At 44.6% G+C, this 25,525-nt stretch overlaps 2 protein-coding genes across 5 annotated transcripts in view; both read left to right on the top strand.

Annotated features, from left to right (window-relative positions):
* The window catches only part of LOC147111230 (putative peptidyl-tRNA hydrolase 2), a 102,308-nt gene extending 78,608 nt beyond the window's left edge, over positions 1-23,700 (top strand). The window contains exons 8-9 of the transcript XR_015080067.1: positions 18,141-18,239; positions 23,610-23,700. The gene's annotated coding sequence lies outside the window, so the exon portion shown is untranslated. The remainder of the gene's footprint in view (positions 1-18,140; positions 18,240-23,609) is intronic.
* setd5 (SET domain containing 5) overlaps positions 23,620-25,525 on the top strand; it is a 98,701-nt gene continuing 96,795 nt past the window's right edge. For 2 of the 4 annotated variants that reach the window (XM_086001933.1, XM_086001934.1), the window contains exon 1: positions 23,621-23,788. In XM_086001933.1, the coding sequence (XP_085858059.1) occupies positions 23,718-23,788 (71 nt within the window). In that variant the 5' untranslated portion in view covers positions 23,621-23,717. Of the gene's footprint in view, positions 23,789-25,525 lie in introns of all 4 variants that reach the window. The other 2 variants (XR_015080066.1, XM_086001935.1) reach the window with 2 other exon arrangements.

A 25,525-nucleotide genomic window follows, 5' to 3' on the forward strand; every position in this document is an offset into this window, starting at 1 on the left:
CCATCCGTGGCCTTGTCCTATCCAATCTTGCAATCTCCCGCAGCAAATATGTTCCTCCCATGCTGCGGTCCTCCAACTCGGACCGTTTGTTCATTCCCCCCATCCCCATACCCCACCACTAGTGGCAAAACTTTTGGCCTCCTTGACTCTGTGGAACTCCCTCCACAAACCTCTCTGCCTATCCACTGCTCTTCCCACCTCGAAAAAATTTCTTAAAACCCATTTCTTCGAACAAGCTTACAGTCACCCATCCGAATCTCTCGCTCCACAGCTCAGCATCCTGTTCCTTGATCTTCGTAAAGTGCTTGGGATGCTTTTTATATTAAAGGCACGACATAAATGTTATCCATACACTTCCTAATATCACAGAAATGCTATTTGGTGTTGTTCAAAGGGATAAAAGGGACTGCAGAAAATCTATTCTTGTTTGTGGCATTTTGTAAGATTGGGCTTGGAACTAGAACTCTGTTTTCCTATTTTTTTTTCCTGCCTGTCCTGAAGCAGCTGATTTTTGCTGAAATGTTTTTTGGGACACCAGTCACCATTTTGGTACCTTGTCCAAGTGGCCATTTTTATATGTAAGCTGAGATGGTGATTGTTGGCAGACTATTTAGTTGTAGGGGCATAGCAACCGAGTACGATCCTGTCACTGCGTAATCTCCATGTACATATGAATTTTCCAATAGGAGTCACTGGATTATGATAAGGAGTACAAATCCTGGCTGATTCTCCCCTCTGTAGCCTACGGTGCTGATGCTAATTGTAGCGCCCTTAATGCAGCTCTCGTTGAAATTGCCTAACTTGGTGCAGATTGGTAACTGAACCTGAGACTTTGTAGTCGCATGGCCCAGTTATACCCTGGGGATTTCTTTGCTGGTTTCTAAAAAAGGGATTCTGGGCGCCATTACTTTTGATCTGAAAGCAGTGAGTTTTAAAGCTCAGTCACAGTTGCAAAGGGGCTACCTTAAAGAAGCTAAGGCTGCTGGTAACATTTATGAGCTGCTATATGTGATCAAGAAATGGTTGAGCGCACTGGATACAGCAAAGGCTATGGGCCCTGACAACATCCCGGCTGTCGTGCTGAAGACTTGTGCTCCAGAACTAGCCGCGCCTCTAGCCAAGTTGTTCCAGTACAGCAACAACACTGGCATCTATCCGACAATGTGGAAAACTGCCCAGGTATGTTCTGTCCACAAAAAGCAGGACCAATCCAATCCAGCCAATTACCACCCCATCAGTCTACTCTCAATCATCAGCAAAGTGATGGAAGGTGTCATTGACAGTGCTATCAAGTGGCACTTACTCACCAATAACCTGCTCACTGATGCCCAGTTTGGGTTCTGTTAAGTCTGTGTGTTATAGTGAGAATTACTACACAGACCACAAGAGTAAATTTTAACAGGTCTTTACTAGTCGAAGGTCCGGGCTGAACTGCCCAATAAATCATTACACAGCACTTATATACCGGTGTGGTCACCACCGGTATTACAGTATACAGCAGCCAAGATAAAGTACTGCAACTCTTAAAATAGTTCTCTTAAAGGTGGAACGGTTACATACACCACAATCCTCCCTTTTTAGCTTAACAGTATATATTCCCCATTAACATAACATAATAACATATATACACAACTTCATGTAAAAACAGTTCACAGATTCAGTCTCTCTGGAGGCTTCCTGACTCGGTCCGGATAACGCCTCGGTGGTGTAGTAGTTTTCGGTGGTGTAGTAGGTTCTTTTGGCAAGGTCGATTCGGCTTGAATGCCAGTGTCGGGTTCATCTGCTTCCAGTATCACCGGATCGGAGGTAGATACTATGGGTATCTCTGCTTCATCATTAGGCGTATAGAGTTGTGGAGTAGGTTGTCCCTTTTCGGATGACTCTATGATCTGGTCAGCATGGCGCCTTATTATGCTTTCACCAATGTCCACGGCATACATCAGCGGTCCTAGTCGTGTGCAAATAGTTCCAGGCTGCCATTTCTCGGTACGGTAGTCCCGGGCCAAAACTTGTTGGCCTATCTGGAAGGTTCTAGTTGGCCTTTCATTCATGCCTTGAAATTGCCGGTTCTCTACGTCCCTTCTGATGTTTGGCTTGATCAAATCCAGCCGGCATCTTAGTCTTCTATTGAAAAACATCATGGCGGGAGTTTGGTTTGTAACCGCATGTGTTGCATTCCTGTACGCCAACAAGAAGTTATCTACCTTATGTTGTAGATTTATGTCTTCATTACCCATGGCCTTTATGGCCTTCTTGAAGGTCTGGACAAACCTTTCGGCTAATCCATTGGTGGCGGGATGGTATGGGGCGGACGTGTAGTGCTTAACCCATTGTTTTTTAAGAACTTCCTGAATTCTTCGGACACAAATTGCGGTCCATTATCAGAACAGATCTGTTCCGGCAGCCCATTCCTGGCAAATATGGTCCTTAATACTGTGATGGTTTTTTCCGTGGTGGTGGAGGACATCTTTATTACCTCCGGCCACTTGGAGTGTGCATCCACCGCGATTAAGAACATTGAGTCCATAAATGGACCAGCAAAGTCGATATGTACCCTTTGCCATGGAGATGAGGGCCACTCCCATGGATGTAGAGGGGCTTGTGGTGGGGCGTTTTGGACCTTCTGGCATCCTAGACAGCTCTTGGTCATTTCTTCGATGTCTCCATCGATACCTGGCCACCACACAAACGCTCTGGCTAGGTTCTTCATTTTCACTCCACCCAGATGCCCCTCGTGAAGCTCCTTTAGCACTTTATGCTGGAGTTTGGGTGGAATCACCACTCTGGATCCACACATCAAAGTTCCTCGGCACACTGACAGCTGCTCTCTTCTTTGCGAGAATGCTGGCAACAGTGGTTCGCCATGTGCTGGCCATCCCTTCACCGTTAAATCGTAGACTCGTGAGAGAGTCGGGTCATTTCTCGTTTCCTTTTCGATGGTAGAATTTGTTACTGGTAGACACTCCACTATGGTTGAGTGGAACATCTCCACTGGGTCCACTGTAGGCGCCTCTTCTACCGTTGGCAACGGTAGGCGCGATAAACCGTCAGCATTCCCATGCTGTTTTGATCCTTTGTATTCTATGTCATATTGGTGTGCCCCTAGGAAAAGGGACCACCTCTGTAGCCTTTGCGCTGTCATAATGGAAACGCCCTTTTTAGGGTTGAATATGGATACCAATGGCTGGTGGTCTGTCAGCAGTGTAAACTTCTGGCCCTGCAGGTAATGATTAAACTTCTTTACTCCCCACACCAGGCTGAGAGCCTCCCTATCTATCTGAGCATAGTTGCGCTCAGCGGAGGTCAATGATCTGGATGCAAATGCGACTGGCCTTTCCAAGCCATTTGGCAACTTGTGTGAGAGTACTGCTCCAATACCATAAGGAGAAGCATCACAAGCTAAACGAATAGGTAGCGTTGGGTTGAAATGAGCCAACACTTCCTCTGAGGTGATCAATGCCTTGCTTTTGCGAAAGGCCTTCTTACAGTCCTCGCTCCACTTCCATGGTACTTCTTTCTGCAAAAGAGCATTCAGCGGGTGCAGCACCGTGGATAGATTTGGCAGAAACTTATGGTAATAGTTAATCAACCCTAGGAACGACCTCAACTGGGATACATTTTCTGGAGCGGGAGCCTTCACAACAGCTTCGATCTTGTCAGGCGACTTGTGCAGCCCCTCCTGGTCAATGACATGACCACAGTACGAGATCCGTTTCTGAAAGAACTCACATTTCTGGCGATTAACTCGAAGTCCAGATTCCTTCAATCTGGTGAGCACCAGTTTCAAATTTGCAAGGTGTTCCTCATCGTCATCTCCTGTAATCAGGATATCGTCCAAGTAACATTGAGTGTTTGGAATTCCCTGTAATACCTGCTCCATGGCCCTCTGCCAAATTGCTGGAGCCCGTATGTCTTCGCACCCATTGAGTTTAGTAAGGTTAGTGCTTTATCTTCATCTGATATTTTATTTGCCTTACAATATATCTCTATGCGTTCTACATACGTGGCCCAATCTTCAACATCGGGATCGAAATCGTTGATGTTACCACGCTTGGGCATCCTCGCAATCTTCTTGAGAAACAAAAAGAAATTTTTCTTTTTTTTCAAAATGGCGTTTTCCCGCGCTTGTCTTCTTCCCCCGCCTACGAAAATGGCGGCTTCCCGCGTTTGCCTTTCTCCCCCGCTGGCTGTAATGGCGATTGCCGTATCGCTGCGTTCGCCCTCCCCAGCGGTTTTCAAATCGTGCCTCCCAGCCTCTCTTGCAGTCCAGTCCTTTCCCCCGGTTGCGGCTGAGTTCTCCGCGTTTTAAAAAAAAATTTCTCCCGCGCCTTACACTGACCCGGTCGCTGCGCCTCGCGGCCTCGGTAGCTGCCCGGCCTTTTTCACCGGTCGCGGTCGAGCTCTCTCTCGACGCTGTTGCGTCTCCCAGCCCGCTTGCAGCCCGGTCTTTTACACCGGCTGCGTTTGCATTCACCGCGGCTCCCGTGCCTTACGCTGCCCCAGTCACAGCGCCTCTGGCCCCGACTTCTGTCCGGCTCTTTTCCCCGGCTGTGGTCGAGTTCTCCGCCCTTATATCCTCCGTTTTTCCCTCCCCTACTTCACAGCCAACGTGGCCGACTTGCTGCTCGTCGCTGATCGGCTTACCCACTACCGTGATAGAAGGGATGATCACTGCCTGTTGCTGATGGAAGGCTTCGTGTCAGAATTCTTCCTTTGGTCTTCAAACCCGCGTCTTTGCTCAGCAGGATGATGAGGGCGGATGCCTCCTCTCAACGCCCGTTAAACTGCCTTGGATGTATCTCTGCCGCAGGGTAAGATCGTACTCGTCGCCACTGTTAAGTCTGTGTGTTATAGTGAGAATTACTACACAGACCACAAGAGTAAATTTTAACAGGTCTTTACTAGTCGAAGGTCCGGGCTGAACTGCCCAATAAATCATTACACAGCACTTATATACCGGTGTGGTCACCACCGGTATTACAGTATACAGCAGCCAAGATAAAGTACTGCAACTCTTAAAATAGTTCTCTTAAAGGTGGAACGGTTACATACACCACAGGTTCCGCCAAGACCACTCAGCTCCCGACCTCATTACAGCCTTGGTCCAAACATGGACAAAGGAGCTGAAATCCAGAGGTACGGTGAGAGAGACTGCCTTTTGACATCAAGGCAGCATTTGACCGAGTGTGGCATCAAGGAGCCCTAGTAAAACTTAAGTCAATGGGAATCGGGGGGAAAACTCTCCACTGGCTGGAGTCATACCTAGCACAAAGGAAGATGGTTGTGGTGGTTGAAGGTCAATCATCACAGCCCCAGGACATCGCTGCAGGAGTTCCTCAGGGCGGTGTCCTAGGACCAACCATCTTCAGCTGCTTCATCAATGACCTTCCCTCCAACATAAGGTCAGAAATGGGGATGTTCGCTGATGACTGCCCAGTGTTCGGTGCAATTCACAACTCCTCAGATAATGAAACAGTCCATGCCTGCATGCAACAAGACCTGGACAATGTTCAGGCTTGGGCTGATAAGTGACAGGTAACATTCACGCCACAGAAGTGCCAGGCAATGACTATCTCCAACAAGCGAGAGTCTACCCCCCTCCCCATGACATTCAACGGTGTTACCATCGCCGAATCCCTCACCATCAGCATCCGGGGGGGTCACCATTGACCAGAAATTTAACTGGACCAGCCACATAAATACTGTAGCACCAAGAGCAGGTCAGAGGCTGGGTATTCTGCGGCGAGTGTCTCACCTCCTGACTCCCCAAAGCCTTTCTACCATCTACAAGGCACAAGTAAGGAGTGTGATGGAATACTCTCCATTTGCCTGGATGAGTGCTGCTCCAACAACACTCAAGAAGCTCGACAAAGCAGCCCGCTTGATTGGCACCCCATCCACCACCTTAACCATTCACTCCCTCCACCACCGGCGTACCGTGGCTGCAGTGTGTACCATCTACAAGATGCACTGCAGCTACTCACCAAGGTTTCTTCCGAAGCACCTCCCAAACCCGTGACCCCTTCCACCTAGAAGGACAAGGGCAGCAGGCGCATGGGAACACCACCACCTCCAAGTTCCCCTCCAAGTCACACACCATCCTGACTTAGAAGTATATCGCTGATCCTTCATTGTTGCCGGGTCAAAATCCTGGAACTCCCTCCTGAACAGCACTGTGGGAGTACCATCACCACACGGACTGCAGCGGTTCAAGAAGGCAGCTCACCAAAACCTTCTCAAGGGCAATTAGGGATGGGCAATAAATGCTGGGCTTGCCAGCGATGCCCACATCCCATAAACAAATATATAAAAAAAAAACTCATGATTTCACATGCAGTTTGAGGACAAGATCTTAACTCTAGCGGTGAAACTTTCACACACAGTAGATGTTTCCATTTGAAATGAACGACACTATAAGCCTTACTTTATGACCACAGATCTAGGACCGAGCTACTTGTATGGCAATCTTTATAACCATATTGGGCAAGTAAAGTTTGATAGTAACTTCTTTTGAGCATTGTCCCAGCTAAAAATAGCTCTAAGATCTTTGGTGATCACCTGTCAATAGCCAATTAAGGATGGTACATTGTTTATCTAACAAAGTAATTGCTGTAATCTGTTATGGTCCTGAACCAGACTGTTCGCAACCTTGGTGTCCTATTTGACCCTGAGCTGAGCTTCCGACCCCATATCCTCTCAATCGCCAAGACTGCCTGTTTCCACCTCCGTAACATCTCCTGACTCAGCTCATCTGCTGAAACCCTCATCTATGCCTTTGCTACCAACTATTCCAGTGCTTTCCTGGCCGGCCTCCATAAACTTGAACTCGTCCAAAACTCAGCTGCTCGTATCCTAACTCACACCAAGTCCCGTTCACCCATCACCCCTGTGTTGGCTCCCAGTCCGGCAACGCCTCGATTTAAAAATTCTCATACTTGCTTTCAAATCCTTCCATGCCTTCGCCCCTTCTATCTCTGTAACCTCCTCCAGCCCTGCAATCCTCCGAGATCTCGGTGTTCCTCCAATTCTGGCATCTTCCGCATCCCTGATTTTTATTGCTCTGCCATTAGTGGCCCTGTCTTCAGCTGCTTAAACACTAAGCTCTGGAATTCCCTCCCTAAACCTCTCCACCTCTACCTCCCTCCTCATTTAAGACGCTCCTTAAAACCTACCTCTTTAACCAAGCATTTGGTCACCTCTCCTAATATCTCCTTATGTGGCTCCGTGTCAAATTTTGTTTGCTAACGCTCCTATGAAGCACCTTGGGATGTTTTACTATGTTAAAGGCGCTATATAAATGCAAGTTGTTCTTGTTGACAGTGTGGTGGTGTGGGCAAAATGAACAAAGTGGTCCTGTTACGCTGGAGGAACACGGGGTTGATGAGTTTTCATGGTTATAATGAGCAAAATGCCAGTTTAACAATTGATTACTTATAAGGATAATGGAGTTCCCAGAGGATTTTGAGAACTATTTTTATTGCCATTCTGTGTGTGTTTACGTCAAATTTTGAATCTATGTCGCTTGGATAGTGCCATTCTTGCCTCCGTTCCATTCAATCTGTACTCTGTTACACTTTCATTCCAAATATTGCTCAATTTATTACATAATAGGCATTCTTTCTTCTTCCAATTCATCCATTAAACATCGAGATGCTTTTCCCAGCTGCCGCCATTCTGTTTTAACACCCTGACATTGCCCCACTATCACCATTGTCCATGCCACTGTCTTTTTAAAGCGTGTCTGAAAGGAAATTCTACTAAGTTCCTACTGGCCATTTATCTGTATCTCTGTCTGTGGCAGTGAGGCCTGAAAGAACTCTCTGCTAAGCTGCTCCTTTTGCCTGTGTGTTACTGCTTGTAACTGAAAAGACCTCACTGATGAGCTGTGCCTATTTTGTCTATATCAGTATGCCTGCAACAATTCCAAATTCTGGGTATTAAATAAGGAATTGGCTTGAAAACGTTACTCCTACGTATGTGATGCAGAGCAACATTTTGATATTGATTGTCGAGGTTTGTGCTTTTCACAATCAATGTATGAAGTACTGTAGTAGCAGCCGGACCAGGAGCAGCAGCTGTTGTATTGTCACAATAGTACGTGATGAGCATACGGTTTGTAGATTAGATTTGAAATTAAAAAGAGGCTGTGTAAGTGGGAGCCATAGAGATCGGCCTCGCCATAAACTAGTGCTAGTGCAGTGTGTGCGTGTGAGACAGTATTTAGATGTGTGTGCCCGTATTCAGAAAATTCTTAAAGTGGTGAGAAAACTGTAGGCGATACAATGTACAGGTTTATAATACAGGTTTCAGAATTTGAACAAGCTGAATCAATGCCTCTAGGTCCTCCTTCTTTCACAGTTTGAATGAGCCCATGGAGATTCCTCCGTCTACTCGCTCCGCTTTCAGACTGTCCATTACTTCCATAGCTGAAGTAGTGATCGTGAAGCATTTTTCTGGAGGGCTGTTTACTCTTGCTGGATTTCCGACAGTCTTTGATAAACTGTTCAGTGCGTCAGTTCAGTAGTGCCCCACCTGGTAACGTTTCCTGTTATGGTTTACTCTCCCTGTATCGTGTTTTGCCACCTGATTCTCAGTACTGATTGTTTTGTTTCATATATCAGAATTCTGTTACATTGGTTCTTTTATGGCTATAATAAATGCCAGTTTTCTATTAACGTGTTGAATTAAATTTATTAAGCATTTGCAGGGATTAAGCAAAAGGGTGTAAGGACTTAAAAGTTAAGATCGATATGTGCAAGAACTGAATTTTCTTCCTGTCTCTTTGGGCAAGAGCAGCTCAAATGACTCCCTCAGATTCTTTTCATTCCCCTTCTGTGGGGAAGTACGTAGCCTTTGGTGTCTTGCTTTTTTCACACATTTCATTCAATTATTGCTAAATAAGTGAAAGGGTTTTCAATTTCTTCCAACTCCTTCCTTGGCTGCTCATTCTACAAATCGCTCAGCATCTTTGAACCGCAGCTGCAAGGAGCAGGTTGTCCTTTTCTCCAAAATAATAGTTTTTCCCAGTAGACATTGCTTTTGTCATTCAGTAGCCCTCTTTGTAACCCAAGGACACCGATACAAACTCTTAAGCCTCTGCTGCTATCAGCTTGCTGAACACCAGTACTGAATACTGGTGAGGGCGATGGTTCCTCTGGGGAGTACAGCCAGAGCCAAGTCCACGGTACCACGGGTGGCTCAGCTGTACAGGGGGTGCGGGGGGTGGGGGGCGGTGTGGTCGGAGGAAGATCGGGAAAGCAATAGTGATAGGAGATTCGATAGTTAGGGGGCCAGACATGCGTTTCTACGGCTGCAGACGTGATTCCAAGATGGTATGTTGCCTCCCTGGTGCCAGGGTCAAGGATAGAGGTATTGAGTACAAAAGTAGAGAAGTTATGCTGAACCTTTATAAAGCGCTGGTTAGGCCACAACTGGAGTATTGCGTCCAGTTCTGGTCACCACACTTTAGGAAGGATGTGAAGGCCCTTGAGAGGGTGCAGAGGAGATTTACCAGAATGGTTCCGGGGATGGGGGATCTTAGCTACAAGGACAGGTTGGAGAAGCTGGATTTGTTTTCATTAGAGCAAAGGAGGTTGAGGGGTGATTTGATAGAGGTGTACAAGATTATGATGGGTTTGGATAGGCTAGACGGGGAAAGGCTGTTCCCACTAGTTGATGGTACAAGGACTAGGGGACACAGATTTAAGGTTTTGGGCAAGAGATACAGGGGGGACGTGAGGGAAAAACTTTAACGCAGCGAGTGGCGATGACCTGGAATTCGCTGCCGACGGAAGTGGTGGAAGCGGAGACACTCAATGTTTTCAAGGGGAGACTGGATAGGCACTTGAGGGAGATAAACTTGCATGGCTACGGGGATAGAGCGGGGGAATGGGACTGACTGGATTGCTCTACAGAGAGCCGGCACGGACTCGATGGGCCGAATGGCCTCCTTCTGTGGCATTATGACTCTGTCACTGAGTGACTGCAGAACATTCTGAGGGAAACGGGTGCACAGCCAGAGGTCGTGGTCCATATCTGTATCAAAGACATAGGTAGAAAGAGGGATGAGGTGCTGCAAGCAGATTTTGGGGAGCTAGGAAAGAGATTAAAAAGCAGGACCTCAAAAGGTAGTCATCTCTGGATTACTCCCGGTGCTACGAGCTAGTGAGTATAGAAATAGGAGGATAGAGCAGATGAATGCTTGGCTGGAGAGATGGTGCAGGAGGGAGGGCTTTAGATTTCTGGGACATGGCACTGGTTCTGGGGGAGGTGGGATGGCTGCACCTCAATAGAGCCGGGACCAGTGTCTTCATGGGAGGGTTTGCAAGTGCTGTTGAAGAAGGTTTAAACTAATTTGGCAGTGGGGTGGGCACCAGGATGTAGCATTAGAAAGGGGAAACAAGGTGCACTAATGATTGGGAGAGACAGATAGTACTAGAGTAAGAAATAGTATGGTATTAGATAGGGTCAGACTAAGAAAGAATACAAGAAGGTCTAAGATAGGTTTACAGTGCATTTGTGTGAATGCACAAAGAGTGGTAGTTAAGGTTGGTGAGCTGCAGGCGCAAATAGCCACAAGAGAATAGGATGTTGTGGCGATAACTGAGACCTGGCTCAAAAAAGGGCAGGATTGCGTACTAAATATTCCTGGATATAAGGTGTTTAAGAAAGATTGGGAAGGAAAGAAAGGAGGTGGCGTGTCAGTATTGATTAAGGGGAATATTACAGTATTGGAGAGAGAGGATGTCCTGGAGGGGTTAGGGACAGAATCTATTTGGTTAGAGTTGAGAAACTTTAGAAGTATGTTCTATAGGTCACCAACTAGTGGGAAGGATATAGAGGAGCAAATTTGCAGGGAAATTAGAGGTGCAAGAAATATAGAGTAGTGATAATGCGGGACTTCAACTATCCTAATATAGACTGGGATAGTAATAGTGTAACGGGCAGAGAGGGGGAAGAATTTCTGAAGTGTGTTCAGGAGAACTTTCTTGATCAGTATGTTTCCGGCCCAATGAGGAAGGAGGCATTGCTGGATCTGGTTCTGGGGAATGATTTAGGTCAAGTGGAGCAAGTATCAGTCGGGGAACATTTAGGAAACAGTGACCACAGTATCATAAGGTTTAGATTAGCTATGAAAAAGGACAGAGAACAATCCACACATAAAATATTTAATTGGCGGAATGCCAATTTCAGTGGGTTGAGAATGGATCTGGCCCGGGTAACTTGGAATCAAAGATTGGCAGACAAAACTGTAATTGAACAATGGGCTGCCTTTAAAGAGGAGATGGCTCTACAGTTGGGGTACATTCCCATAATGGGGAAAGGTAGGGCAACCAAAGCCAGAGATCCCTGGATGACGAAAGAGATAGAGAAAGGTGAAGCAGAAAAAAGGGGCATATGACAGATGTCAGGTTGAGAATACAAGTGAGAACCAGGCTGAATATAGAAAGTTCAGAGGGAAAGTGAAAAAGGAAATAAGAGGGGCAAAGAGAGAGTATGAGAATAGATTGGCAGCTAACATAAAAGGGAATCCAAAATTCTTCTGTAGGCATATAAATAGTAAACAGGTAGTAAGAGGAGGAGTGGGGCTGATTAGGGACCAAAATGGAGGCAGAGGGCATGGCTGAGGTACTAAATGAGTACTTTGCATCTGTCTTTACTAAGGAAGACGATGCTGCCAAAGTCAAAGTGAAAGAGGAGGTACTTGAGATACTGGATGGGATAAAAATTTATAAAGAGGAGGTACTAGAAAGGCTGGCTGTATTAAAGTAGATAAGCCACCAGAACCAGATGGGATGCATCCCAAGATGCTGAGGGGAAGTAAAGGTCAAAATTGCAGAGGTACTGGCCATAATCTTCCAATTCTCCTTGGATACGGGGTGGTGCCAGAGGACTGGAGAATTGCAAATGTTACACCCTTCTTCAAAAAAGGGTGTAAGGATAAACCCAGCAACTACAGGCCAGTCACTTTAACCTTGGTAGTGGGGAAGCTTTCAGAAACGATAATCCGCGACAAAATTAACAATCACTTGGACAAGTGTGGATTAATTAAGGAAAACCAGTATGGATTTGTTAAAGGCAAATCATGTTTAACTAACTTGATGGAGTTTTTTTGATGAGGTAACAGAGATGGTTGATGAGGGCAGTGCGGTTGACGTGGTGTACATGGATTTCCAAAAGATGTTTGATAAATTGCCACATAATAGGCTTGCCAGCAAAGTTGAAGCTCATGCAATAAAAGGGACAGTGACAGCATGGATACAAAATTGGCTAAGTGACAGGAAACAGAGAATAGTGGTGAATGGTTGTTTATCGGACTGGAGGAAGGTTTACAGTGGTGTTCCCCAGGGGTCGGTACTAGGACCACTGCTTTTCTTTGATATATATTAATGACTTGAACTTGGGTGCACAGGGCACAATTTCAAAATTTGCAGATGACGCAAAACTTGGACGTATAGTGAACAGCGAAGAGGATAGTGATAATCTCAGGATTGCTACCAGTGCCATGTGCTAGTCACAGTAGAAATAGAAGGATAGTTCAGATGAATACGTGGCTAGAGGAATGGTGCAAGGGGGAGGGATTCAAATTCCTGGGACATTGGAACCGGTTCTGGGGGAGGTGGGACCAGTACAAACCGAACGGTTTGCACCTGGGCAGGGCCGGGACCGATGTCCTAGGGGGAGTGTTTGCTAGTGCTCTGGGGGAGGGTTTAAACTAAAATGGCAGTGGGTTGGGAACTTGTGCAGGGAGACAGAGGAAAGGGAAACGAGGATAAAAGCAAAAGACAGGAAGGAGAAAAACAAAAGTGGCAGTCAGAGAAATCAATGGTTTAAATCAAACATGACCACAGTAAATAATAATTCTAAAAGATCTAAGAGCGTTAAAAAAACAAGCCTGAAGACTTTGTGTCTTAATGGGAGGAGCATTCGTAATAAGGTGGATGAATTAGCTGCGCAAATAGAGGTAAATGAATATGATTTGATTGGGATTACAGAAACATGGCTCCAGGGTGGCCAAGGCTGGGAACTCAACATCCAGGGGTATTCAATATTCAGGAAAGATAGGCAAAAAGGAGAAGGAGGTGGGGTAGCATTGCTGGTTAAAGAAGGGATTAACACAATTGTAAGGAAGGATATTAGCTCTGATGATGTGGAATCTGTATGGGTAGAACTGAGAAATACCATGGGGCAGAAAACGTTAGTGGGAGTGGTATATAGACCTCCAAACAGTAATGCGGAGGCCGGGGATGGCATTAAAAAGGAAATTAGAGAAGCGTGCAATAAGGGCACAGCAGTTATCATGGGTGACTTTAATCTACATATAGATTGGGCTAACCAAATTAGTAACAATACTATGGAGGAGGAATTCCTGGAGTGTATACGGGATGGTTTCCTGGACCAATATGTCGAGGAACCAACTAGAGATCAGGCCATCTTAGACTGGGTATTATGTAATGAGAAAGGATTAATTAGCAATCTTGTTGTGCGAGGTCCCTTGGGTTGGAGCAATCATAATGTGATAGAATTCTTCATTAAAATGGAGAGTGAAGTAGTTGACTCAGAGACTAGGGTCCTGAATTTAAATAAAGGAAACTACGATGGTATGAGGCGCGAGTTGGGTAGGATTGATTGGGGAATGTCACTCAAAGGGTTGGCGGTGGATAGGCAATGGCAAACATTCAAAGACTGCATTGTGTGCAGTTTTGGTCGCCTTATCTGAGGAAGGATGTTCTTGCCATGGAGGGAGTGCAGTGAAGATTTACCAGGCTGATACCTGGGATGGCAGGAATGACGTACGAGGAGAGATTGGGTCGATTGGGCTTATACTCGTTGGAGTTTGGAAGACTGAGAGGGGATCTCATTGAAACTTATAAAATTCTGACAGGACTGGACAGACTAGATGCAGGAAGGATGTTCCCGATGGTCAGGGAGTCCAGAACCAGGGGTCACAGTCTAAGGATAAGGGGTAAGCTATTTAGGACAGAGATGAGGAGAAATTTCTTCACCCAGAGAGTGGTGAACCTGTGGAATTCTGTACCACAGAAGGCAGTTGAGGCCAATTCATTAAATATATTCAAGAAGGAGTTGGATATATTTCTTAAGGCTAAAGGGATCAAGGGATATGGGGAGAAAGCAGGGACAGGGTACTGAATTTGGATGATCAGCCATGATCTCATTGAATGGCGGAGCAGGCTCGAGGGGCCTACTCCTGCTCCTATCTTCTATGTTTCTATGACTTCAAGAAGACATAGCCAGCTGGTGGAATGGGCAGACACGTGGCAGATGAAATTTAACGCAGAAAAGTGCAAAGTGATACATTTTGGTAGGAAGAACGAGGAGACACGAACTAAAGGGTACAATTCTAAGGGGGGTGCATGAACAGAGAGACCTGGGGGTATATGTGTACAAATCATTGAAGGTGGCAGGGCAGGTTGAGAAAGCAGTTAAAAAGCATACGGGGTCCTGTGCTTCATAAATAGAGGCATAGAGTACAAAAGCAAGGAACCTTTATAAAACACTGGTTTGGCCTCAACTGGAGTATCGTGTCTAATTCTGGGCACTGCATTTTAGGGAGGATGTGAAGGCCTCAGAGAGGGTGCAGAAAAGATTTACAAGAATGGTTCCAGGGATGAGGGACTTCAGTTACCTGGATAGACTAGTGAAGTTGGGGTTGTTCTACTTAGAGCAGAGAAAGTTGAGAGGAGATTTGATAGAGGTGTTCAAAATCATAAGTAGATAGAGAAAAACTGTTCCCATTGGCGGTAGGATCGAGAACCAGAGGAGACAGATTTAAGGTGATTGGAGGAAGAACCAAAGGCAACATGAGGAAAAACGTTTTTATGCAGCGAGTGGTTAGACCCTGGAATTCCCTACCTGAAAGGATGGTGGAGGCAGATTCAATCATGGCTTTCAAAAGGGAATTGGATAAGTACCTGAAGGAAAAAAATGTGCAGGGCTGAGGGGAAAGGGCAGGGAGTGGGACTAGCTGAAGTGCTCTTGCAGAGAGCCGGCACGGGCTCGACGGGCCGAATGGCCGCCTTCTGTGCTGTAACAAAAAAACCACAGACCAGGGATTGAAATTGGGATCTTCCTGATGTGTATGACTACCAAAGTAGATGATGAATTTACCCACTGAACTTCGTTGGATGATCAGATCACATGCTTCTTGCACCTGGAGTGATCCAAAATGCATTCTAGAGCCACATTTTGTCGTGGGTACAGAAAGTGCTGGTTTTAAGGTCTGACCACAGGTAGAACGTATAGGCTGTATGGTGCTCCAGAAGACTACCTAATTGTCATCCCATCATGATTCAGAACCAGCCAGCCCCATCCTTGCTAACCTGATAGCTGAAGAAAAATGTATTTTGGGTTTGGGAATGAGGAGAGCATTTAACTAGCTGCTTGTAGAACCCTATCCCATATTTGATTTCAATCTTACAGTTGTAATGCACTAAAGTCAAGGTATCACGTCCACTGCCTTCTGATGTCGGACAAAACCTTGGGCATTGGCTATATTTGTTCACAAGATGGCAGTTCATGCACATGCATCGTAAATAAAACTTTGTAGCTTTCTGGCCAGTGTATAATCTCTGGATTGTTTTAAAATATGCTTGACATACCAGCTTTTAATGAAGCAGGCAATAACAAGATTTTTCAGTGATTTCAGTTGCTGTCATGAGGATGACCTAGGATTGAAAAAGTATCACTATGGCAGTGCTCTTTTCAAAGTGGTGAGATTGTAAAATATTTTTCTCTGAGCCTGTCTCTGCTGGTTGTGGGTGTCCACTTGTATTGATATTTTTCAAATAAAAAAGCAAGGAACAAGAATTGGATATGAATTTCCCGGACTGAGGAGGTGCTGACCCAGTGCCTCCACCAGCGTTGCTCCATCACCGGCCACTATGCAGTGTGTGAGAGTAATGCAGTTTGCTTCACTTGGATACCCACCCTGACACTGAGAAATAGCTGTATAGGGAATTATGGATGTGAACCTGTGTTCTGCTACATGGCCATGCTTAATGCATCACCAGATCTGGAAAGATGAAAGCATGTGTTAAAGGAGTACAGAATACATTGCCAGTTTTAGTTGGAAGCTTTAGCTGGGTTTTTTTGGTAAGAATTCTAATGATCTAGAATCACATAGCACAGAATGAGGCCATTCGGTCCATTGTGGCTGTGCTGGCTCTTTGAAAGCGCTATCCAATTAGTCCCACTCCTATTTGATCAGTTGTATGGTCTTGAATGAGTAAAAAAAAAATTATATTTATATGTTTGTAAATGTTATTTTTAAACCCACTCCACTAAGCGATGTCTTGTGGATCAGGCTTTGTTAGGTTCCACATGGAAATTGGAGGGGGTTCCACCAATTTGCTGTGAAACAGATGGGGGGGAAACTTGTCTAAATCTTTTTAAATAAAAGTTGCAGTTCAGAGCTGGTATTGGAAATGTGTTTGAGAGCAGTAAAGATTTCTCTGTCAGTGTTTCTCACAAATAGAGCACTACTATCGGCTGCTTCCCCTGTTCGGTTTGCTGTTTCTGACTCGAGCGTGATGCTCTAACCAGTGAGCTGTTTGGATCCCAATAGCAAAGTGAAGACTCATTTTTCTTGACTTATTTGTGGAAGAGAAGCTGTGGATAATTAAATTTTCTGGGTAATTGAACAGAAACTGGATAATGAATGCCCCTGTGCATCCACGTAGGTGGGAAGCCTGATCAGCCTGCTCACTCATTTACAGGCCAGAAGAGAGACTGAAAATCGAGCTCCTCCAGATGTGACAAATGCGACAGCTTGCACTGTAAAATAAATGAAACAGCTGCTGTTTTGGTTTCTCTGCTCATACCAGCCTGGCAGATTTCACTTGCTATTGATTAAAAAGCGCCCGAGTTTGTGGTGCTCTTTACCGGAAATGGAAACTTTCTGTATGAAATGAAGCAACAAAAATATTTTCGATTAGTAGCTTTCACTGATTAAATAAAACATTTTATAGAAGTGTAGTGCCATTTTTAACTGCAGTTGAGAAAAACTGTACATTGTTGTTTTGATTGAATTACACTCATATCCTTCTAAAGGGGGGGGGGGGGTAAATTAATTTTGTTTACTTTGCTATTTGCAAGTGATTAGGCTAATGTCCTCTCTCAACTAGGCTGGTTTCGCTGGTCTCCATCCTCCCCAGGACAGATACAGTGACAGATGTGCTGGTGAGTTGGTTGTGTTGGTGTGTCATCATAGAGATGAGTTGGGTGGGTGGGGGGTACATGAGTAGAACCTGAAGGCTAAGCTACTATTTAACTGAGGCAAAATGGTGGATCTGGCCACCATCCAAGAGTGGCTCTAGCATGGAAGTTAGTTAAGGCATTATGCAAACTGTTGAGCTCCATCTTTTGCATTTTGGCTTGCTATTGTGTGTTACATAAATTATTTCATACTCTGCATATGATTAAATGCTGAAATTTTATGCAGGCTTTTTGCCATTTAATGGTGGCAGTGGTTTGTTCAAACTAAATTAATCCTTTAAATATTTAGAGTGTATTTCTGAACTAAAAACGGTGCTCCCTGTGATTTGGGAGGGTTTTTTCCCAGGGCTAGTTTAACCCGGATGCACCCACATTTACAGGGATTTAAAATCTTTACTTCCTCATTCCCCATCTTGGAGGGATCGCAGGTAACTATCCGTACAGTGTGGTAATCAGTTGCTCGAAGGTGTGTGAGAGAATTTAAGGTGGAGCCTCCTTTCCCCACCTCACCACACCTCACACTTGCCCCGTTACTGTTTTCTAATTACCTGAGATTAAGAACCTGTGGGAAGTCAGTCACAAACTCGAGTCCCCAAAATGTTTGGAGCATATTAGCCCTGGATCTTGTCACCAAACCCTTCAGCATTTTACAAAAGACTTGAATATTGCAGTACTATATTTCTAACCATCAGTAACTGATGATGTTGCAGCTTCCTCTAGTGGCAGAAATTTGTAACATCTTGTCTTATTTCAGTTTACTCCCCATGTCTCCTCATATTTACAAATAGTTTCTGCAGGTTCTTGCCCCCAAAGACCTTGGACCTGTGGAATTTCAAACTCTATTTTTCACAGTTATCTGCTAATATGCTTATTAAACACCTGCTTATTTCAATTATGTTTTCCAGCCAGTGTACTTTGCCTACAAAACAGCAGTGACAACATTTCAAAATAACTCATTGGTTGTGAAGCGCTTTGGGATGTTCAGAGGACATGAGAGGCACTATGTAAATGCAATTTTTTTCTATTTTTCCTTTGCCTAGCTAGTATGCATGACTACAACACCGTTAATGATCCTGCAATGGCTTCTCTTCCTGCTCCTCTGGAGTCCCCCAAGGATTTAACCTTCTCCCCCTCCTATTTCTCATCTACATTCTGCCCCTCAGCGACATTATCCAAAAACACGACGTCGGGTTCCATATGTACGTTGATGACACACCACTCTACTTCACCAACACACCTCTCGACCCCTCTGCTACCACTGCTGCTTGTCCGACATCCTGTACTGGATCAGCAGAAATTTCTTCCAATTAAACATTGGGAAGACCAATTGTCATCAACCCCTGCCACAAGCTCCATTCACTAACCACCAATTCCACCCTCCTCCCTGACCACTGTCTGAGGTGGCACCAGACTTTTCGCAACTTCAGCATCCTATTTGACCCTGAGCTGAGCTGAACTTCAGACCCTATACCTTTATCACTAAGACCACCCACTTAAACCTCCGTAATATCGTCCGTCTCTGACCCTGTCTCATCCCATCTGCTGCTGAAACACTCATCCATGCTTTTGTTAGCTCCAGAGTCGACTATTCCAATGCTCTCCTGGCTGGCCGCCAATCTTCCACCCTCATCGAAAAAACTGCTGCCCGTATCCTAACTCGTACCAAGTCCCGCTCACCCATCACCCCTGTGCTCACTGACCAACACTGGCTCCCAGTCCGTCAAAAGAAACTTGCAAGGGATATCAAAATCAATACAAAGAATTTTTACAATTACCTTAGGAAAAATAGGGTAGTCAGGAGCAATGTTGGCCCCATAAAAACTGAAAGCCGTGATATTGTCAATGATAATAAGGAAATGGCGGACATGTTGAATAAATACTTTGCGTCAGTATTTACAGTAGAATCGGATATCATGCCGGAAATCCCAAGGAAACTAATATTGATTCGGGGACAGGGGCTCAATAAAATTAACGTAAGTAAAATAAAAGTCATGAAGAAAATAATGGCACTAAAGAGTGACAAATACCCAGGACCAGATGGTTTCCATCCCAGGGGTTTTAAAGGAAGCGGGTGAACACACTGCAGATGCCCTAACTATAATCTTCCAAAGTTCTCTCGATTCAGGAATCGTTCCTTTAAATTGGAAAATTGTATATGCCACTCTGCTACTTAAGAATGGCGAGAGAGGGAAACCAAGGAATTATAGACTAGTTAGCCTAACATTTGTTGTCGGGAAATTGCTAGAGTTTATAATTAAGGATAGGGTGACTGAACTCCTTGAAAATTTTCAGCTGATCAGAGAGAGTCAGCATGGATTTGTGAAAGGGAGGTCAAGCCTGATAAACCTGATTGAATTTTTTGAAGAGGTGACTAAAGTAGTGGACAGGGAATGTCTATGGTTGTTATTTATACGGACTCCCAAAAGGCATTTGATAAAGTCCCACTTAAGAGGCTGTTAACTAAGGTAGAAGCCCATGGAATTGAAGGCAAATAATTGAGCTGGTTAGGAAATTGGCTGAGCGGCAGGAGACAGAGAGTAGGGATAATGGGCAGGTACTCTAATTGGCAGGATGTGGCTCGTGGTGTCCCGCAGGGATCTGTGTTGGGGCCTCAACTATTCACAGTATTTATTAATGACTTAGATGGTGGCATAGAAAGTTATATATCCAAATTTGCCGATGACACAAAGATAGGCGGCATTGTAGATGAAAGCATAAAATTACAAAGGGATATTGATATTATGTGAATGGGCAAAACTGTGGCAAATGGATTGCAATGAAAAATGATAGACCAGGGTACTTTCTAAATGGTGAAAGGCTAAAAACAGTGGAGGTCCAAAGAGACTTGGGAGGTCCAGGTACAGACATTAAAATGTCATGAACAGGTACAGAAAAAAATCAAAATGGAATACTGGCCTTTATATCTAGAGGACTAGAATACAAGGGGGTAGAAGTTATGCTGCAGCTGTTAAAAAAAACCCTGGTTAGACCACACCTGGAGTACTGTGAGCAGTTCTGGGCACCACTCCTTTGGAGGGAGTGTAGCGTAGGTTTACCAGAATGATACCCGGACTTCAAGGGTTAAGTTACGAGGAGAGATTACACAAAATAGGGTTGTATTCCCTCAGAATTTAGAAGGTTAAGGGGTGATCTGATCGAAGTTTTCATGATATTAAGAGGAACAGATAGGGTAGATAGAGAGAAACTATTTCTGCTGGTTGGTGATTCTAGGACTAGGGGGCTTAATCTAAAAATTAGAGCCAGACCTTTCAGGAGTGAAATTAGGAAACACTTCTACACACAAAGGGTGGTAGAAGTTCGGAACTCTCTTCCGCAAACGGCAATTGGTGCTCGATCAATTGTTAATTTTAAATCTGAGATTGATAGCTTTTTGTTAACCAAAGGTCTTAAACGATATGGGCCAAAGGTTGATATATGGAGTTAGGTCGCAGATCAGTCATGATCTCATTGAATGGCAGAACAGGCCCGAGGGACTGAATGGTCTACTCCTGTTCCTATGTCAACGCCTCGATTTTAAAATTCTCACCCTCTTGTTCAAATCTCTCCATGTCCCCGCCCCTCCCTATCTCTGTAACTTCTTCCAACCATACAACCCTCCAAGTACCCTGTGTTCCTCCAAATTCTGGCCTCTTGTGCATCCCTGACTTCTTTCATCCCACTATTGGTGGCCGTGCCTTCAGCTGCCTAGGGCCTAAGCTTTGGAATTCCCTCCCTAAACCGCTCTACCTCTCTCTCCTCCTTTAAGACGCTCCTTAAAACCTACCCCTTTGACCAAGCTTTTGGTCACCTGTCGTATTATTTCCTTACGTGGCTCGGTGTCAATTTTTTTTGTCTGAGTATGCTTCCGTGAAGCGACTTGGGACGTTTCACTAGGGTAAAGGTTGTTGTTGTTGAGGTCTGTTGTGTGATATGAATAAATTGTATAGTCTTTTCTGTACTGACTGAGTTGATCACTGTTTCTAATTTACATTAGTGACTTGGATTTGGAAACTCGATGCAAATTGGTCAAATTTTCAAATGATACCAAATTAGGGAGGCATTTGATTCTGAGGAGGAAGCTTAGGAACTACAAAATGCATTGGACAAAATATGTAGATGGGTGAAACAGTAGGGGAAATTTATTACAAGTGTAAAGTCCAACACATCAGGAGAAAAAAGGATGACCTAAATAAGAGAAAAATAAATAAATTGTATTTATATGGCGCATGATCACATCTTCAGGACATCTCGAAGCATTTCATATCTAATTATTTACTGTTGAAGTGTTGTGGCAGCTAATTTGTTCATGGCAAGCTCCCATAAATAGAAAAATGGATGAATAACCAGTTGATTAATTTTTTTAATGGTGTGCGTTGCAGAAAACGTGTTGGGCAGGACACTAGCATGCCCTGATTTTCTTTAAATAGTACCATAGGCTATTTTACATTGATTCAAACAGGGTACTCCATGAGTAGTATTGAAATAGCGGAGAATGAAGTTGAAAGATATCTGTGGTGTCTTCGTGGACTTGCTACTCAGCATGTCCAATCACTGCAGAGCAACAATCAAAAAACAAACTGCAATGCTGAACTATATAGTCAAAACATGAGTACAAATCGGAGGAAATCATGTTCAAACTATAAAGTGCTCTGATAAGACCATGCCTTGGATATTGCATTGAGTTCTGGTCATACGGGGAGACAGACCTTTAAGTCATGGCAATATTTTAGAGAAGATACGTGAGGCTGATCCCTAAAGTCAGAGAACTGAGGTATGAGGAGAGAGAAAAAAAGAACTAGGCTTTTTAGACTTGAAAGCAGGTGACTGAGGGGGGGGGGGGGGGTGGGGAGACCATATAGAAGGTAGTATATAGTATAGAAAAGGTAAATCTGGAAAATTACTTCAAACTAAATCATGAGAGTTGGACAGGGAGGTGCAAGTTCACACTAGTAAAAGGCAAATTTTGCATTGATGTCATGAACTCCTTCACACAAAGTGTGATCAACACATGGAATGACTATTTCCATGATAGAGCCATGGAAACAAAAATCTTTGAATCTTTTAAGAAACAATTGGATGTCAAGATAACAAGGAGTTGCACACTCTGGGTGGAATGTAGGTTAGAGTGGTTGAGTTTCTTAATTTAAATGAGGAAAAAATATGATGCAAAATCAAATTGCCATTTTCATTATGAGCATGTAAATCGAATCATTTGTGTGTGCATATACTTCACTTGTGTTCAGCAGAGAAATTGGAGAACTTCATGTTCCTTAAGCTGGTTTTTGCTCAGACTGTATTTGGTTACTACAGTTGCCCCAATTGCATTCTAGTACAATTATTGGAGCAGAACCATTCAATAGCCAAATCGTCCTGGTTTTAAAATGCTTCTCTCGTCTGGAAACAGCTTTAATATATTAGTAAATACCGTGTTTGACTAATTAAATAGTAGATAGGTAAACTTCAGAATATTGCAACACAATTTTCCTAAGAAATGGCCAGTGAGGCATTTAATTTGCTAAGCTTGCATCAAGGTGCTTCTTCGAGTTAAAGTGAAATATGTCTATAAATTGAGAGTCGTGACCCGAATACTGTAGGAACTTGCCACAACCATTTGGTTTGCTTCTAACATTTTATATAGCATAGTTCAGGGTCTTTTGTGAACAGAAAACTGTATATAAAACACTTTATAACCTGCTCTACACTATAGCCCAATTTGATATAATAAGCGATAGCAAAATACTGCAGATGTTGGAAATCCGAAATAACAACAGAAAATGCTGGAAAAACTCAGCAAGTCAGGCAACATCCGTGGAGAGAAATTTGAGTTGACGTTTCGGGTTTGACCCTTCTTCAATGATATAAGCATTGTTAATGGCTCTCTCTAATAGACAAACCATTGTAACCACTGTTGTGTTGCTCCCTTAGTTTTGTGTGCTCTGATAGTGTTTCTCTCAGTGCACAGCTTACAGTAGAGCACACACTGTATGGTGTTGTCAGTGGGAGAGAAACGGGACAAACTGTCCTTGCTCTAACATCTATACATGGCTCCTTAAGATGGGTGAGAATTTTCAAGAGGGTCTTTCTAATTTGGCTGTAAGATTTTCAGTTGCCTCCTAAAAATATAGACTTTTAGAAACCAGTATCTTAGAGAGTGTACTAAATGTGAGTGCTGAAATAAGTTGTGTTACAGGGTCATTGTATAAGCTTTTTGGAATTGATGTAATTCTGTCTTGTGGCATTAATGTTTTGCTCCCAAATGCTAGCTTGCACACCTTACTGCAATTCTTGAATAACATGGCTGAGAATTTGTTCTGTGCAAATCCCTTAATTCATACTGATTTTCCTCTGTTTTTCCATTTCCCCCTCTTTTGCAGTTTCCCTCATGTCCATGATCTGCACACGACACTGCGGCTGCTCGGCCTCGGTGTGGTCAGGCACTGTGCTTCGGACCCCGTGATAAACACAACTTGGTGTTGGACGTCATGAGCATAGTAATTCCACTGGGAGTTACTACACCAGATACTTCATACTCTGATATGGCTGCTGGATCAGAGTGAGTACTATACAGATACCGGGGAGATGGGGGGTGGGGGGGGGGGCAAAGATCATTTGTTTGGGTGGGGAGGGGGAAGGTAGATATTTTGTTTTGGTAATCTAGGGTAGGCCCTACAGTAGCTCTATATTTCACGCGTTGAAAAAGATATTGTAGGGTTTTAACCTGAAATATTGCTTGTCATGCAGATCAAAGGCTTTATGTAGCTGCCATATCCACATCATAGGTTAAAAATGATCAAATAATTTGTACTATCAAAAATCCCTTCCTTCCCCCCACCCCACCCTGCACCTAAAGAGTTTTCTCTGACTGATCTCAGTAGTTTATAAGTAGCATTTATCTGAATTTGCCAATTTAAAGGTATAGGCCAAGTTAGCAGCTGAACATCACAACCATGCTTCAGGCCCAAGACTACCCGTTAGCAACACCATGGTAGATCAGCCAGTATATGTAACGAATAATAATAGTAGTGCAAACATGCAATATATTGTAAGGAACTAACGCTGCTCCTCTCACCAGCCTTCACTCCTGGCCTCAGCTCCAGGAATACCTCCGCCTGCTTCAGACGCTGGACTTTGGCGCTCCTCGATGACAGGAACCTGTTCCATTCCTGCTTCAACCAGGGCCTTTTGTCCCACTCAACCTCACACCTCATCCAGGTGCTCCACTCCATTCCCTAGCTCTATTCCCTGCATTACTTGCATAAATCCTCTCCCCCCAAGCTCCATCCCTCACCCAACTACTTCACATGCTGGCCCATGTCCTGGACTTCTCTTAAGCAATGACACATGAGATCTACTAGTACAGGTAGACTATCCTTTATCCGAAAACCTCGGGACCAGCCGAGTTTCGGATAAAGGAGAATTTCGGATTTCGGAAGGTGGGTCGGCAGGGGGTCTTGCGCACGACTTACGCTGACGCTCAGCGTAAGTCAGTCGGGGCCGGCGGGGTCCGCGGAGGGGTCGGCGGCTGGCGGGGTCGGCGGTTGTCGGGGCCGGCGGGGTCCGCGGGGGGGGTCGGCGGGGGGGATCGGCGGTTGTCGGGGTCGGCGGTTGTCGGGGCTGGCGGGGTCGGCGGTTGTCGGGGCCGGCGGGGTCCGCGGGGGGGTCGGCGGTTGTCGGGGCCGGCGGGGTCCGCGGAGGGGGGGGGGGGGGGTCGTGCGCACGACTTACCCTTTATCCGAACTTCCGAAACCGGAACCCTCTAAAAACCGAAGGTTTTTTCGTTCGTACGCACGACTTACGCTGAACGAAAAAACCTTCGGTTTTTAGAGGGTTTCGGTTTTCGGAAGTCCGGATAAAGGGTAGTCTACCTGTATGAATTTCTTTAAAGCCAAATTGAATGTCGTTCTTTATTTATTATAAAGCTCGATTGGCAGTTGAATTCTGAAGTTGTAATGGGTGGTTATTGGTTTGAGGCTCATGTCTGTATTTGTGGATGCATCACTTAGTCTACTGTAAACTAATTTTTGACCACCCTGCTTATCAAATGCATGTTGAACTATTCCCTGCTGTATTGATGAATTTTTAAGGTTGGTATGCGTTTTCCTCACTGCCTCTTTTAGCTGAGGCTGCTCGGAGTGTTGCTTAACCCTCCGAGAGGAGAGCAGAAAACAAGAAACACCGAATAAATTTATCTCCCTTTTTTTTGTCGTTAAGATGCTGATCACTGCTTTGACCACTTTCAAGTAATATGACTGTTCAAAACTAGATGCTGTACTGGAGTCCCTGAAAAATC

Source organism: Somniosus microcephalus, chromosome 11, assembly GCF_052327205.1.
Source record: "Somniosus microcephalus isolate GS21.2 chromosome 11, FLI_Smic_1.0, whole genome shotgun sequence".
NCBI lineage: Eukaryota > Metazoa > Chordata > Chondrichthyes > Squaliformes > Somniosidae > Somniosus > Somniosus microcephalus.